The sequence below is a fragment of the Perna viridis genome, chromosome 4 (assembly GCF_037379345.1).
Source record: "Perna viridis isolate PV_CMFRI_1.1 ecotype Kerala chromosome 4, ASM3737934v1, whole genome shotgun sequence".
Classification (NCBI taxonomy): Eukaryota; Metazoa; Mollusca; class Bivalvia; order Mytilida; family Mytilidae; genus Perna; species Perna viridis.
Window position 1 is genome coordinate 26,640,947 of NC_142448.1, and position 18,342 is coordinate 26,659,288.

Sequence of the window (18,342 nt, forward strand, 5' to 3'; positions counted from 1 at the left end):
CTGGACTGATTTCATTCAGTTTCATTGAAAGCTTGACAGGCCATGGTGAAATTGAATATGATACAAACATATCACTGACTTCATGAGTGATGTCCCTTACCCTAGGTCTACCTCCTTAAAAGATGGAAAAGAAACTTACATTATTAAAAACAAAAAGAACAAAACACTTCAACAAAGTTTTATGAAAATTGCTTGAAGTAATTATGGAATTATGGGAAATCCCCTTTTTATGATTAAAGTCCAAAAACTTTAAAACAGAAAATCAGGAATGCATAACAACTGAAGGAGCTAACATTAGTCGTAATAAACCAGTTTCATAAAAATGGGTGCACCAATACTGAATTATTGTCCAAAAAGTGTGAAATTGTCCCCATTAAATGAACAATGTCCAAATTTAACAGGGAGCTTAAACCAATATGAATAATTTACCAAAGTTTCATTGTCATAGCTGCAAGAGTTTTGTGTTATAGTCCCAAAAAAACAAAAAAATCTAAATGGAGCTAACATCAACAGAAAGAAACAATTCACCAAAGCTTCACAAAAATTGCTGGCAGCATTTTTGAGTTATTGTGCCAAGTGTGTACCATAGATAGACATACACTGGTATACCAGAACACTCAAGACAGATGGGGTATTAAAATGCACTGATGAAGATTTTGCTTACTGAGATAAGCAACTACTTACTTCTTGGGAAAGAAAGCTGTTGTAGCATGAATCACATCATTAGGGTTAAAAATCTGAAGGTCAGCCATTGGTCTCTTCACTGAAACATCACCTAAAGTAAAACATTAATTGTGGTATGAAAATTAGTGACTTAAGTCAGTTCCGACTACACTACCTGCATGGATTCCCACTACTTTAGTTGTGATTGATCATCAAACCGGTCATTGCTTCCATTTACATCGTGTTACCATTGTTTGGTTCAAATATTGTAAATTGGGATATTTTGGTTGTAATTGTATTTTGGTTCATTTAGCTATTCATTTAAAAGTGCCAAAATATACCCTATGCAAAAATTTAGACTGCCAATATATATTAGTGTATCATGATTGATGAAGGGAACAACAAATGATGCATTGTTTGCTTACCTATAATGAGCCCTGTTAAAAAATACTGTGATCAGATCTATGGCTGCTCATCAGTTATTGATCAGTAAGGGATCAATCAGTTGAAATAGAAAATGTAAGAATTTGACAATAGGTGCAGATTTCCTAAATAAAAAACTTTAATTGAAATATTTGGCTCCTTTATGCACATGCCTTTTCAAGGGAAATAATGAAACTTACAGTAATCCCTATGATACCAATCTATAAAAAAATAAATCTGACCTTCGTTGATAAAGTTTACCTGTAGAAGTGTGAACTTCAGTAACTACATCTAGGTTGTCATGGTAATCGCCAGAGTCCAACATATCAACATATCTAGCCAAGTTCAAATGTTTAACCTAAAAACCATGGATAATTTTTTAATTTAATTAAGATAAAATACTTTTCCATTATCCACCATATTTTAATTACATACCAGTATTTCAAGTATGGCTACTGCCAATTGCTAGTACTTGTCCTTTTAAGCACACAAAAATTGCTTTAGAAGATAAAAAAAAATGCTCTGTGGGCACAGCTTGATATAACTGCAGATGGGGAATCTAGTGAACAATTGTTGCAAGTATGGACATTACATCCAAGTATAATACAGCTCTGAATTTTGATAGAGATAAAAGTTTTGACACAGACAGAAAATGGTCAAGGAACGTTAAAATTAGAAATTGCTATATACTTATTACCGGTATAGTCCACTATCAATCAGTAGTTAGACATGAAGCATATCAAAGAACTGTAAAACTACATTTTAAGTGAAATACAACAAAGTATAATTTCTTACCCTTTTAGAACCTATTAGGACAAAACTGAAAACTGGGTCCAAAATCAAAACTCTAAAATACAGTTAGATCTAGAATATAAAATAACCCAAAGATTTCCATTATTGTTTGGGAAAAAATGTCATTATCCTGAGTGTGAAAGAACTTGCCTAGTGGGTCATAACAAAGTATTCATAGTTCACTGGTCTTTAGCGATGAAGCCCAACTCCTAAATATTTTCACTTACAGTGATGATGTAGGTATACCAGGTAAAAACCATTTAAAAAATAAATGAGGGCCCATGAACATCATTTTTGTTTAAAAGACAAATCAAAGAACAAGAGACAGTCAAATTGACAGCAAACATAGTTTTCCCACTGGATTCTGTAAAGTACTTTTCAAGTCTTTCTACAGAAAATGTGTTAAGTTCCATTTTTTGGAACTCAAGGAAGAACACTTTTGAAAATCAACAAAGACCTTCCTTACCAGGGTGATCAAGAAACATTGTATCAGAATTTAAACTAGGTACTGTCAAAGTTTGTTTTAAGTTTTAGCAAGGACAAGTTTGGTAACTACCCACCCATCAGGCCTCAATTCATCATCAAATTAATAACAAATTGTGTAAAATCTAGTTTATATCAGCCGTGTCTGACATTTATTTTTCATATGTTTAGGACAACATTGGAAAAAAAAATATTGTTCTGACAATCGATTTAACTCGTTAAAAACAAGTACTGGTAAATAGAAATAAGGTAATCAAGTTTTCAATAGAATTTTATAAAATGAAAAAAGTACTGTCATACTTTTCTCTAAAACATATGATTGCATGTATTTTTTAAATAAACAAAACATTAATTTATCATACTGGTCCTAAACATATGTTTCCACATGTATTAAAACATATGAAGGTATATGTTGCAATTTTTCCTGTGTATTACAGAAACACTGCATACCTCAAGATGAAAATGTGTATCTGTACCCTCCAGAGGTACCAGAAATGCAGGAGAGAACAAATCTTTAAGCTTTTTACAAGCCAAGCCTGGAACATACATAAAAATAAATATTTTAATGTAGTCAATGTAAAAACTACTACATAAGCCAACACATTTATGATGTAAACTTTCCTGAATTTGAAATTCAGGTCAAAAGGTTGGATTGATTGATTGATTGATACAATTATTTAACAACCTATGGTAGATATCTCATGCCTTTCAGGTTGAAAATGCTTCATTGACAGAACAGCCTGTGCTTTGTTCCAATTGGGTACACAGAGCTATATTATTAATCTGCTAGCTTACAGAAGCAAGAGTCCACAGGTAGGCATGTTATCCCACTTGAACAGATTTTTCTGAGTCTGAGCAAACCAGTCATCAACATATCTCCTCTGTATCTTCTCTGCTATGAACTAGTGACTGCCAATTTTAAAGTATTTGGCATTATCAAACACATGACCTCCCACACTCAAGACATGTACACTTCTACAAGACCACCAAGGAAAGTCAAAAGACAGAAAGTAGTTGATCTACACTACATTTTTTAACATCCTTGATTCTTTGTTCATGTCTTAGCATGTATTTTTTTAATAGAAATCAGAACTAGTGAAACATAGCTATCAATCAACTTATCTATTATAAATTGTTTGGACATAAGCCTTTTGAAGTCTTTTCTAATATACAAGGATTTCTTTTCGTAAATTTCAACCTTTTTACCATACTAGAACTGAACTGAATATCATATGAGAATTATAAATGCAATAGCAAAATACCAAATTCCAGCTGTACCTGAAAAGTTAACAAAGTGATAATTATCATTTTGAGTAATACTTCTGTCTGAAACATTTTGCATTCCTATTGTAATCCTGCAATATTCAATGTATAAAACATGTTGCACTCCTATTTCACTCCTTCAACATTCAACAACTGAAATGTTTTGCATTTCCATTTTACTCCTCTAACATTCAACACCTGAAACATTTTAGCCTTCCCATATTAGAGTGTATCATGTGAATCATGTGCGTCTATCAAGTCCATGTTTGTGCAAATATTCATTTGAGCATCCTGTGACGTCTCCTTTATATTTCAATTTAATTTCTTCTTTATTTTTGCGAGAGAACTTCAATTATATAACATACTAAAGATATTATTGTCTTTGTATTTAAAAGTATGTTGTATAAGTGTTATCAGATCTACATCATATGGGTGTATATAATGCAATGTGGGAATCGCAATCCTGTACAGAGTGAATACTGTAGATGTTTCATGTAAAAACACTAGAAAATTGGTCAAGTACGTAGTTAATATCAGGGTCAGTACTTCAGGTATATTTAGTCTTAGGCCTAAATTAATTTGTAAATGGTAGAAGGAATATATTATTTTTAGGGGGCATACCTCTCCAATCCCTGTACTTCAGCTGTCGATCCTCCCACCAATATTCTTCATCCAGGAGCTCCAGTCGTGGAAATATTCTTGTGGGGTAAAAATCTTGTAACATCTGAGCAGCATGGAGTATGGTTAGCTGAAATGTGAAAAAAAATTATTAGTAGTTTTCTAAAATTTTTCATGAAATGTGTATTTGACTTTATCCCACACAGTTGGTATAGTTATGTTTTTTACCTTTTGACCTTAAAGACGCAAGTCACCTGATCACAATTCTGTTTCCAGATTGGTCAAATGCTGATAACTTAGTGGCATTCTAAAAAACTGTATCGGAAATTTATTTGCTGAATGAAATGTAGCAAATTATAAGTAAAAGAACCAATTTTAATGCGTTGGCTATCTTTTTTTAAAGAAAGTACTTGTTATTACTATCTTCAATAACTAAGAAAAAAAAAGAAATACTGGTACCAAATAGACCTTCATTCCATCAATACAAATACATTTATTCTACTAAAAAGATCTAAAATATTTTTATTTCATATCAGAGAAGAATGAGCTATTATTATTGGTCAAAACATGGTCACATGGTATTCATTATTATACTTCATGTCAATTTGCTGAATTTTGATTGGTTCGATACAAGGGTAATATTCTGCTCTATCACATATCTCAGAGGTTCATGGTTTTTTTTTGTTTTTTTTTGTCTATTACCCTCTCATGAAGAGATAAACTATTTCCGGTAAATATAAAGTACTAGTTCAAACTTAGTCAGTTTTGTGTTCAAATGAACCAATATACAAAACGTCAAAATCAATAACTGATGTAACATCGATTAATAAATGAAATTCAGCAGACTCTAATTGTATTGTCAAATTTTAAAGTAATTGGATTTGGAACTGGAAGAATTAAACTGAGAATTTATGTCATTATTGTTAAATTTCCATACTCTGAATTCTTGACTTCTTTGTTTTTGTTTTTGTTTTTGTTGTTGCTGTTAATTCTGCCTCATAAAGACCTACAGTAACAGACTGATTAAATAACTACATACAAGTAAACCTGTAAAAAACCTTTAAAAAAACCATCTTATTTATATTTATGTTTATGAGCAGAAAAATCACTGATACATTAAATAAATGGTATATATTTCTGCTGTGGACATTTACAGTTTCATATAAATAATGTTAAGTTGAAAGAAAAATAAAACAACATCAGGGAAGAAAAAAAGACAAAAGACAAACAGGCAAAACTGATTGTTAGGGTTTAATTAGAAAAAAAGAATGACAATGGAACATTCAGTATAATAGAATAAATAACACAAAACTTAGAGGGTAATAGAGAGTCTGTTACCCTTTGAAAATACATTGTCACCCTCAGCTATGCCTTGGGGTGACAATGATTTTCTCAGAGGTTATAACCTGCTCTATCACCCTCTTAGCTATGTGTTATTTATATAATGTGTGTTAAAATCTTGAGAAAGCATTACTACATGATAATGCTCGCTTCAGATTCTTCAATGAAATAAACACAATAGTTGCTTATGTACAGGATATAATCAATAAATTGACTGCCCTTGGGAAGTGATATTGCCTTCAACATTGACAACGCCCTCGCCTGCAGCCCAAACATTATCAACATTTCAGGCAATATCATTCCCCCTTGGGCAGTCAATTTATCCTGATAATCCCTCTGTTTAAGCAACTATTGTATAAATACATGCTTTGCATAAAGGCAAGTTATAAGTAACATAGACAACAACATCATGTGATAGGTTGTGATATATTATCATGTGATAGGTTGTGATATAATATCATGTGATAGGTTGTGATATAATATCATGTGATAGGTTGTGATATAGCTGAGATAAATTCACTTGAAAAAAAAATGCTGGAAAATGCTTTACCAAATGCAGCTGTATTCTATTGCATTTGTTTAACCTAAAAAAAGTGTGGCAAGTTCAGAAACTTCTGAGCTTGACACGGCTCTTTGAGGAAGATAAATCCCATTACATGGAGCATTCTTTTCTGTCATCTAGCAAAGTCATACAGACATATATATTTTCAATTAGCTATTAGCTAATAGTATGTTTAAAATATCTTTAAAGTATTTTTTACATAAACTTTGTATGGTGAAATTACAAATGTGAACTGTAAAAAGCCCTTTTCAAAGGGAGATAGTTGTGGGAAAAATTCTTTATGGGGAAAGAAAATTGGTGGGAAAATGTTCTATAGAAATGTAAAGAGAGTTTTATTTTGTTTTCATATTACAAGAAAGAGTTAGGTGACCCCTTATTTTCTTTTTGAAATATGAAAGAATATCAGTTAATTGTTCTTTATCTAAATATAAGAAATCTTATCTACTAGTTTTTCATTAGTATGCAAAATAGCGAAAATTCCCTACAGAATCCAATAAAAAAAAATGTTGAAATATAAATTTCCTTTTTTAAGGCTCATTATCTTGTTGACCAGATTATTATTGAACTGAATATTTTGATAAATTCATGGGAAACTGAAATCCCCAAAAAAAAGCACATAAAAACACTTGAGAGTTGAAGAATGACAGACTTGCTACAGAATCAACACTTACAATGGACACAACTGACAAAGAGAAGAATAAGATTTCACAAACAAAAAGAGAGCTTGCTGTAAAGAAGAGAGAATCTGAGATTCTTAAAGCTATCAGAGATGTTTTGAGTTCTTTAACTCTACTTCTCCCCTTTCGTTATTTGCTCCTATTTGGTTCCTAATTTCAAATGGTTGGGGTCATAACCCCCAAAATCAATAATAACTTTCCTTTCGTTGATTGCAACCTATTTATTAAATAGTAAAAGAGATCAGCCAAGTAATACTCAAGTGTCTATGGATGACACAGACAACAACAACAGCATCATAGACACACCATTCAAACTCGATGTAGCTTCAATAGTTAAATTCTATTTTAATACATACTTGTTTCAATTAGACATTTAACAAATGATAAGAATATGACCAGAATCAAAAGGGTCCTTTTTTTGCCCCTTATTCTTAAATGGTTGGGGCCATAACCTCAAAAATCCATACCAACCTTCCTTTTGTATCAGTTATTCTGGTCTCCAAGAGATAAACAGTGGTTTAGTTGCCATTTTACTGAAATAATCCTTGTTGAATATAATAAGGAAGAAAAGTTTCACCATTCATGAGAATTGTATATTGTATCACACTTCATTAGTCTTTTTATATTTACATAACTTGCATTTTATTAACAAGGAGAGGGGTGCTTGGGATTGTTTTGGAAAAAAGTAATAAATATTCCAAATTTTGAAAAAAAGATTTTTTTTACTCATACAGTACATAAACTGAACAATAGCTTTTAGTTACTTTAACAAGGGTTTACAAAACACCTAAGGGAAATAACTCTGTAAAAATCAGCAAAACGTTTCACTTTGTGGTATTCTGATATCAAACTCAAAGCATCTATGTGATCAAAAGTTTTGTTGATGACGATACTATATGTTCATTGAAATTATTCCCATGAAACGGGTGGTTAAAATTTTTTGAAATTAATACATTTTGATTCTTTTAACAAAGTAAAACACTGATTAAAATTTCAACTATTTTAAACAAGCCAAATAAATTTTAGAGAAGCTGTTAGGTACCACCTTAAATGCAATGAAGTATTCACACTTCTGTTATCATGACCCATCAAAAAGTTCCAATTTCCTAAAGCATGCCTTCCAATACAAGAATAAATTTGGAAAGAACAAACCACTGACTAACTAAAGTATTTTGTAGTCAGCTTTCACATTAGCATTTACTGACTCATCTTCTCTAGCTAAATTTGAATAACTGTTGATATGTCAACATTAACATAAGGTTTTATATGTGACAAATGTTCCAAAATGGTTAAATCATTTTTTCCCTCTGTAAAGGTAGATCCATCAATGAAAGTTGTTGTTTTTTCTTAAAAGTCAAAATCAAAATTTACTTTTACCACTGGATTCACATCTTCTACTTTACAAAAAGAAATTCTTGCTTTATCTGATTAATACAACTGATGCACATCAGTCATCTTCATTACTAGGATGACACATGTATATTAAGGAGGATTTCCATCATGCAAAATATCAGAAATCATGCAAGAATTTGTATCTTTGATTTCTTTAGCCTCAGGCCAATTTTGAAATAAGAAGGATAAGTTGTCTACACTTATCAAGTCATCTAAATTCACATCTCCCTTTTCTTGTGACTGCACTATGGGAACAAAATTGGATACATCTTCTGTGTCCAGTTTTACACTGCTACTTCAGGGACTTGATTGATAGATGTAAGAGAATAATTTCTTTCATATGTCTTTTCAAATTTGGTAATAAATTACATGTGTATGGTATTGTTTACAGACCTACATTTTATGGCACATATACTTCCTATATGTTCAGTAAAAGCAAATGGGTACTTGATTATTAAATTCTGAACAGGTTGACATAATTGCTGCAGAAGATGTGAATATAATATTCATATTTGTTTTTATTATACACCAAAGTAGCATAGAAATAGATTAACATTTTTATAAATTTTCATTATTTCATACATTTAATGTTATAAAATGGGAAATGTTTTCACAAAAAAATTTATCAAAACAGGCTATGTATGTCATAATAATAATGTTAGATAACCTGTTCAATGTTTCCTGGTATTATCTAAAATAGTTCACTAGTAATGCTACCAGTATCACATTGCATATCCTTGAGTGGGTGTATGTCAAAACATGGAGGGTATAACAATATAGTGCATTTTCTTTTTGTCTCTCTACCAACTATAATGTTTTGTCAAAAGATATGAACAATGACTTATAAAATAGAGCAAACATAATACTGTAAGATGACAAACTTTTTAGGCTAAAAACCACTAATTCCACTTCCCATAGGCTTCTATGCTAATTTCACAATATTCAATGGCTTCTCTGGACTTTACCTTAACTCTAACCTGCAGAGGACTATATATCAGCATGATTCTACATATGTCAGCTCACAATCCTCAGAATGGCATGTGGGGTTAGCAGACTTGCAGTGCAGTACTGGTCACCGGAAGTGAAGGGTCTATAAATAGCATGGGAAATCCCAGTGTTTTCACAAGATAGGATTATATTTAAAAATCATTATGGAGATTAGGCTTCACATCACAAGAAGCAAAATGCACCTATAAAATGTACAGAAATGTTTTTCCTTTCAGAAACTATTTAAATTTTTTAAATAAAATGAGAACTTTTTTCACAGCACTATGAGGAACAGGGGTAATTTCTGCGTAGGACTATTTTTGCGTACGTTCCAAATGCTCATTGGTTGAATTGGTGGTCTGTAACCTAAATTTTATCAAGCAAATCTAACATTAGGTAGTACAATACAGTTAGGTCAATTCTGAAAATTTGGTCTCATTTTGTTGATATAAAGCTGATTTGAGGTAGTACACACAGAAGTGTTTTGTCATAAAAAAAGTACATATATTTCTAATCCTTGGTGTGTGGAAGTTCAAGTAATTTACAAGTAATTTAGTGATTATTGTTATAAAATCCAGTAGCCATGGTAACATAAGAAATCAATATTACTGAGTTTGATTACAACTCAGGGGTGCCTTTCCAAAACTAACAGCCAATTACTATGTTTTATAAAATATCAGGCACTTAGACACTACCTCAGGATGAAAGCAGCTATGCATGGAGTAGGTGGAAAAAAGGTTAAAATAACAACACCCTTTTCGATTAATTTCTCTCACAATTTTAGTTCCAAAAGTTCATGCAAAATAAGGTACTTTTTCAAAAATCAGCCATCTTATGCTGTGGAGAGAACCAAATACGGCAGGGGACAGAAACATTCTGGGTACCATTCTTCATTTAAATTAAACCTGTTTACCATTACACATATTGCATCTGTCTATATATAAATGCTTAAATATATTTATACAATATATCAACCAAATTTCAACTTTTAATTTTAAGTTTTACAAAATTTGACAGTGTCAAATTGGTGTGCACATAAATGTAACTGTATTGTGCACCCTTATAACAAAAAAATGTTCCACTGAAAAGGTCGGTTTGATGAATGCAAAATGAAAGTAAAAGTGGAGAAAATAGCTATTTTTAGTTCAAGACTACTTTTCTGTCTGATCTTTGTGGACTCACCCTACTTTTTTTGCGGAAATTATTTTCTCACATGTCCTTAGAAATGCTACATAAGTGAACGTTTTATTGAATCAATTTACAATTATTTTTTTTTTTTTTTTTTTTTTTTTTTTTTTTAAATCCTAAAAATATGCACTTCACTATAGACATTTTTGGGAATATGAATTCGATACTGAGACCCAACAGACCCACAATCAATTCCCCTTGGTTATTCATTGTATATGAATATAGTTCCAACTTTAAAAGTGATTACTTTCCAATTTTTTTTATATTTATTTTTTTTGTGGTCCAGTGCACCCTACGATCTTGCATTTAGAGAATAAAACAAGAATTGTCTCCCTTCAAGGACATTAAACTTTTCTGTTTCATTTAAGTTCACTGAAGGGCACATCATAGTTTCATTTACAATATAAAGAATTATCTATGAACTTTGAATATCAGCTGTTTTAAAAAGAATCATACAATACAAAGTGTCTTAATTTAAAACACTCTTCACATACACTGTATTTCTTTTGTAGATATGCATACCAATTGTATATAATTAGAAAGCAATGAAGAAGATTAATATTTCCAAAATGGTGTTCTCAAAGTCAGCAGTAAGAACCCAGGATATTATTCTGTGTCAATTATGTGAAACTGAGCCAAAACTGAAATATAAGTGCCTAGAGTGTGATTTGTTAATGTGTACCAAATATACTGAGAAAGTTCATCTTAAATTCAAGAATGTTCAAAACCATAGTTATTGATATCCAGGAAGTGGGAAAGACAGAAAATACGGCTGAGCTGGATTATAAGAACATTCCATGCAGTGTACATTCTAACGAATCCTGCTGTCTCAACTGCACCACTTGTGAGAAGTTAGTTTGTCCTAGTTGTGTAGCTAAAGAACATGCTGGAGACATCCATTTAGTGAAATCAGAGAATTCTACCAGGAGACTATTAAAAAGCTGAATGATGCTATCACTCACTTGGAAAATAAGGAAAGAGAACTAAACAAAGGAGAAAAAAGGGTAATTAGAATCAAAGATCATGAAAATGAAATGTACTCAAATCTACAAAAAGACATTGAGGTGCATAGACTAAGTTATAAGAATGATATAGACAAACATTTTGACAAACTTGCTGCAGAGGCAAAGCTTAGAATAGACACAATTGACAAATCGCTGGATAAAAAAAAGAGAAGATTTCACAAACAAGAAAAGATTTTGCTGTAAGTAAGAGACATTAGGGTCATTAGAAGAGACAAATCAACAAGAAAAAAGAAGAAAAAACATGCAACTCACAGTGCAGAAAGAATACACAACCAAGTTGAGCTGTTGTCACTTTATTGCTGCCTGTTCTGATCATGCTTTCTTTATTGCTGATGCTACAGCAACAAATCATACCCACACTATAGCAAAAATATTATTTAAAAAGGATACCAACAAATCAACATTTACCAAAACAATACCATCAAATCAACATTTACAAAAACAATACCATCAAATCAACATTTACAAAAAACAATACCATCAAATCAACATTTACAAAAACAATACCATCAATATTAGATATTAAAACTTTACTTCCAAAAAGTAAACACATACTACTGGCTGATAGAACACCAATACTGAAACTCATAAATGGAACAACAGGTGATATCAGAGAATCAAAATACAATGTTGGATCCCTTCTCATCATAGCTGTCCAAGTCAGTCTGGACAACAAGGTCATTGTAGGAGCCAGAAGTCCTGGAGATTTATTTCCTGTTCAAGGAAGAAGAGTTGTCATAGTGATTGGACATTGAAGGTAACCAACAAGCAGAATGGGAGTGTGATAAAAGTGATAAAAGACTTTTCTCTATACCTAGGCCTACAGCCAGTGTAAGCAATGGGAACATTTTTATTAGAGATATTTTCTCCAGTAATGATAGTGGGCAAGTTATAGTGATGAGTCCATATGGTGAAGTTCTGAACACCTACATGGGACATCCTGACATCAACAAAGAAACAAGTCCTTTTACACCAACAGAAATGACAAGGACACCATCTGACAATGTCATCATTTGTGATTATAACAATGACACTTTACATTTGCTGAACAATGAAGGAGTTCCTCTATCATACATCAATACTACTGACATTGGTATTAACTCCCCATATTGCATCACATTTAATACCAGGGACCAGAATATCTTATACATAGGATGCACCACATATATAGGCAGTACAGAGAAAGCAAAGTTATGCCTAGTGGAATTTTCAGAAATTGAATGAAGTGAACTTATGTATGAGAGAATCGAAAAAGAATAAATACAACCGCAAATAAATGTAGGCTTTTATTTTTTTTTTAGAGAAGACATATAAACATATGGTGGGCAATATTTTCACATTTAGAGTACAACATGAGGCATTTTGGGTCAATTTGCTGAATAATTTAACATTGGAAATATAATGGGACAACTCAAATAAATACAGTGTCTTCAAATGTGAACTAAAATAAATATTAGCATAATTTCTTAATTTATCTTTAGACCATGTTTAAAATGATTCATTACCTTTTTTGGAGGAGTAAGTGTATACCAGAACAAATTCTTTTTGTGTCTTAATTTGTCAATACAGAAAAGTCTGTTTACACCCAAAACCTGTCTGAATCAGGCATCTTCTACAGTCATTCCAATTTCAATGCATTTAAGATATGTTAGCCAAACAACTGTTTTAAGGTTCAGGTAAAATCAATATCTAAGACATTCTTAAATGAAATGTTTTCATTCGTAGTTTAAATAATACATTAAATTTAGTGCTGAAACATTGCTATAGGCATCTTTTTTTATGTATATGACTAACAAACACAAGTCAAAAAAATGTTTTATAACTTCTAATAAACAACAGAAGTGTAAACAACAAAAGTGTAAACAACAAATTTTAGAATAAATCTACAGCTGTCAAAAACAAGATTTGAAGTCTGAAATTCATATAGTCCTGTTCCTAAATGTATTATGCACTGCAAGCTAGCATTAATTTCCTTGAAAAAGTTGCCATTTCTTTAGATTTAGATGAATTGAGATACTTTATGTCATGATCCAACTAAATACCACAACCAATAGACATCAACATTTAAATTTCATTCAAATCTGGCACAAATTATTGCTAGCTTGCACTGCACTAAATATTTAGGCTATAGTATTTTTGCATTTTCAAACAGAAGTCTGTACTGGTAATCTATACAATTATTTTAAAACATGTTATTTACACTTCTGTTGTTATCAAATTATGGCTGTAGCAACATGTTTTGTGAAGGAATGAAATATGCTTATATATGTAGAATACTGTATAAAGAAGCATAAAGCAAAGTTTTCAGGAATATAATAATTGCATTCTTAACATATTGACTACAATAATCTTGACAATTAATGTCCTAGATTTTGACTTTAGCAGAACCTTAATGAAAAAGATCCTTCAGGCAGAAAGGGTAGGGTTTAGAAAATCTTTACCATGTAAATTTGTAAGAGTATTACAAAAACAACAATATACTCATTTGTTGATGATGTTCTTAAGTCATGTTTTGCATTTTTTCATGATGGAGCAGTAAAACATCCAAAAAATCTATTAAATAAAATGAAGTAGATAACAGAAACAAACTAACTATACGTGAGTCTGACAATATTTGTACTCATGGTGTAAATCTATACAATAAGTAATACCATTTCTTATAAAAAGAGTTGACAATTTAAGGAGGTAGACCTAAGTTAATGGACATAGCTCTTGAAATCAGTAGTATATTTGCATCATATTCAATTTCACCAAAGCCTATCATATGAAACAGAATGAAATCAGTCAAAGTTACTTTGATGCTTACATGACATTGATGTAAAATGCTGAATACAAACGTTCCAATAACTTGTAATAGTTGTGTCCCTTACCCTAGGTCTACCTCCTTAAATAAAACAACAATCAAAACAAGGAAATCTCTAATGAAACCATTAATTTTCACCATTTTGCAGGAAATATAATTATAAAAATATAGAGCCGTTAAAAGTTTTCATACAACACCGTTATGAACAAAACATATGAATGGGCAGACAGTCTTGAATCAAACTATGTCTGTCAAAAGATGGACTCTGTAAGAGATAACCATCATAAACAAAGAAATGAAATAGACACATTTACATATGACCAACACAAAACTGTCACAATAGACAAGATGTAACATAATTAAGTTGTAAACAGAGATAAGAAAATAGGAGTCATTATTTCCTTACAAATGTGTCATATACATAACTTTCATTCATTATTAAAACAACTTTGGTCTCAATTGTGAAATAAGTTACTGCAAAACACTAAAATGATTGTTTTTAATATCCAGCAAAAAATAGCTATAAACTAGAAATACTATGAGCAAGCTCACAAAGAGAATACCCCCACTTCAAATGGACTGAAATTTAAAACCTTGAATTTGGATTTATTTCTGTTTGGAGTCTACCAACAGTAGTTGTGTTCCTACATATAATATCCAACCTTCTTACAAAATTTCATCAAAATCCCTTTAGCAGTTTAGGAGGAGTTGCACTTACAAGGTTTTAATATGTAAAACCCTTAATATAGATTATCTCCCTTTGATGTCCTCTGACTGTAATTGTGATCCTTCATGCACATCTACATATGATGCATAACCTTCCAATAGAATTACATAAAAATCACTTGAGTGATGAAGGAGCAGCAACACAAAAGGTCTTAAAATGTAAAACCCTTGAATATTATTATCTCCCTTTGGTGTCCCCACACATTAATTATATTTCTTCATGCACATCTAAATATCATAAACAATCTTCCTATGAAATTTAATAAAAATCCCTTGAGCGGTTTAGGAGGAGTTCCACTTACAAGGATTTAACATGTAAAAACCCTTAATTTGGATTACCTCCCTTTGGAGTCTGCCCACAGGAATTATGTTCCTTCATGCACATCTAAGTTTCTGGCCCTTTGTGGCCCTTTATTCCTACTTGGCTCAAAACCAAAAGTTCATTCAAATCATTTCCATGCATTAAAATAAAACCAGTGTTATTAAATGTGTCCTCAAATCAAAATAAGCAAAGTTATTTCATTTCATTCACTTTAATACATGAATGAAATGATTCATTACCTTTTTAAGGTGTGAGATGTTGATGTGTACAAATTCTATCTGTGCATAGAGAAGCCTAACTAACCTAAACCACCCAGTTTATTCTAAAAAAAAAAAGCTGTCTGAACCAAACATTTTCTGAATCTCCTTCATGTCTTAGATTCAATGCTTTTGAACTATTGTTTTAATGGAACAAATTTTTCAACAAGGTGTAATTTAAATTTAATTTCTTTTGAAATTGAAAAACAAGGTAAAATATATGGTGACCAAGAAAACAAGAGGCTCCCAGGAGCCTGAATTGCTCATCTGGTTAAATTTTTGCTTTTCAAGGGCAATAACTCTTAACAAGAAATTGTCAGACAATTTTGACTCCATGAAGACTTTGGTAGGACCTATCATGAGGATCATTTCATCAATCGAAAGTTTCATTCTATCAAAATATTCAAGATATTGACTGAAACCTGCAAAAAACATAAATTTTTGCCTTTAAAGGAAAATCCCCTCATACCTGAACCTAAAAACAATAGTCTTTCGTAATGTAGCACCTTGAGGTCAAATTCCAAGGAGGTACATTAATTTGTAGACAAGTTATTGTCGGGATATCAAGAAAATGCTTGTTTCTAGCCTCTTAATCCTTTAAATTCAAACTGCAACCCCCAAAATCACTCTAAGACTGCCTTGGATACAGATACAGATATATAACAGCATTCCTCATATTTTGTGATAACGATTCCAAATATAAAAATACCAATAATATATATTGCAAATTTCGTTATCCAAATCATCTTCCAAATATACTACAGATGTTCTCTGACAACATATTTGTTCAGTGTGGCGGATGCATTTTTCAACAAACGGTTGGCAAACTGTACGTATGACGCGCTGACTTATTCCTTCACTCTTATGAGTGTGACTTTATAGCTGATATACACCAAAAGAAGAACATCATTTGACCAGATCCTTTGATCTCAGTTTCCACTATATAGATGATGCATTATTATTAAACAAACCTAGTTTCTGGGATTTCATGCATCACATCTACCCCCAAAAAGTTGAGATAAAGGTCACTACAGACAATATGAAGTCAGCCTCATATCCTGACCTACGCTTGATCAATGGTACAGGAAACTTTTTTAAAAACTATCGATATTACAGACATGATGACTTCTCATTCTATATTGACAATTATCTTTTTATCTGTGGGAACATCCCTTCAGCACCTGTGTATGGAGTTTTCGTATCACAACTCATAGGTTATGCAAAAACTTAATGAAACTACACAGACTTTTTTTACTGAGCTAGACTTCTTACAATTAGGCTTCTGGAACAAGGTTATATTGCTACAAGATTGAATAATCCTATCCATAATCAAGTCAAATCCAAAATAAATCTTTGCTTTGGCCTCATAATCAGTAAATCAGCAGTCACAAAGAACAATTTACAAAAACAATCATTACCGGCACTCGTTATTTTAGAAGAAATTGAGCATTTTACAACCAAGGACTGATATCTAAAAAAGAATTCGGTAAGAGACCTTTTGAAACACATTTTTTCACACCCCTAATTCAGGAGTCTGTTACGCAGATATTTATGGCATTCAATGAAATCAGAGCAGTTAGTACTTGCTCTAGAGTAGTGAATTAATTGTGAAATATAAACACCATACGCAGATGAAGGTACATTGCTGTACAGGTAAGGAAAATTTATGATATTAAAATTGAAGTCATCTCTTTTATCATAAATCAGTGCAGAGATGACCACTGTTGTCATCACTACAGAAGTTTTATGGTCCTCTTTATGAACTCTTGGATCACTAGTGTGTATCCCTCTGCATCATAAGAACCAGTTTGTTCACCATTCCATAGTTTTCCTTTGCTTTTTCGTCTACATCGGACTTGAAGTTTTATGAACACTAAGCTGGTGTTTCTACAAAAGCAGATGACACTTACCCTACAGGTGCACTTGGTCCATTCACCCACTTTTTAGTGGTATAATTTTATAATGATCTATACACTTACACTCAAGTCATTGCCTGAGCATGAAGTCTACATATGACAATGGCATGGGCACAGACAATGATGTCCACAATGACTATGTGATACTATTATCCATCCTGCGAGCTTCACATGTCAAATAGATCAGATATAAATTGTTAACACAGTCGTGCCTCCTACAGGATGCCTTAAAAATCATATGAGTATCATTTAACACACCTTTGTCTTACTGAAAGCATACTTCATAAATGCTATGTAAAAGCAATTGAATACTTGAGTGTTAAATTCTGACTGAGCTGACATTCTTATTAATATCTTAAAAACTTTCTGAGATTATAAAATATGACATAATTTGTAAAGTTTTTATTGCTGCATGCAGAAGACATTGATATAATATTTAGAAATGTTTTTATTCTACACCAAAGCAGTCTAGAAATAGATTAACATTTAATTTAAATTTTCATGGTTTTATACTTTTTCAAATGTTATAAAAAGTATGTTTTCACACACCAAATTTTTCAAAACAGGCCACGTATGTCACTATGATTGTTAGATACGTATGTCACGATGATTGTTAGATATGTATGTCACGATGATTGTTAGATACGTATGTCATGATGATTGTTAGATACGTATGTCACGATGATTGTTAGATATGTATGTCACGATGATTGTTAGATATGTATGTCACGATGATTGTTAGATACATATGTCATGATGATTGTTAGCTATGTATGTCACGATGATTGTTAGATATGTATGTCATGATGATTGTTAGATACGTATGTCATGATGATTGTTAGCTATGTATGTCATGATGATTGTTTTATATGTATGTCACGATGATTGTTAGCTATGTATGTCA

General features: G+C 31.7%; 1 protein-coding gene and 1 pseudogene across 5 annotated transcripts in view; one reads left to right on the forward strand and one right to left on the reverse strand.

The window, feature by feature from the left end:
- Positions 1 to 18,342, reverse strand: part of LOC148619526 (uncharacterized) — a 102,882-nt gene that overhangs the window by 11,120 nt on the left and 73,420 nt on the right. For all 5 annotated transcript variants that reach the window (XM_088579502.1, XM_088579506.1, XM_088579503.1 and 2 more), the window contains exons 28-31: positions 4,246 to 4,372; positions 2,812 to 2,897; positions 1,348 to 1,444; positions 685 to 775 (exon numbers count right to left, since the gene is read on the reverse strand). In XM_088579502.1, the coding sequence (XP_088435628.1) occupies positions 685 to 775; positions 1,348 to 1,444; positions 2,812 to 2,897; positions 4,246 to 4,372 (401 nt within the window). The remainder of the gene's footprint in view (positions 1 to 684; positions 776 to 1,347; positions 1,445 to 2,811; positions 2,898 to 4,245; positions 4,373 to 18,342) is intronic.
- Positions 10,959 to 12,638, forward strand: LOC148619527 (uncharacterized; annotated as a pseudogene).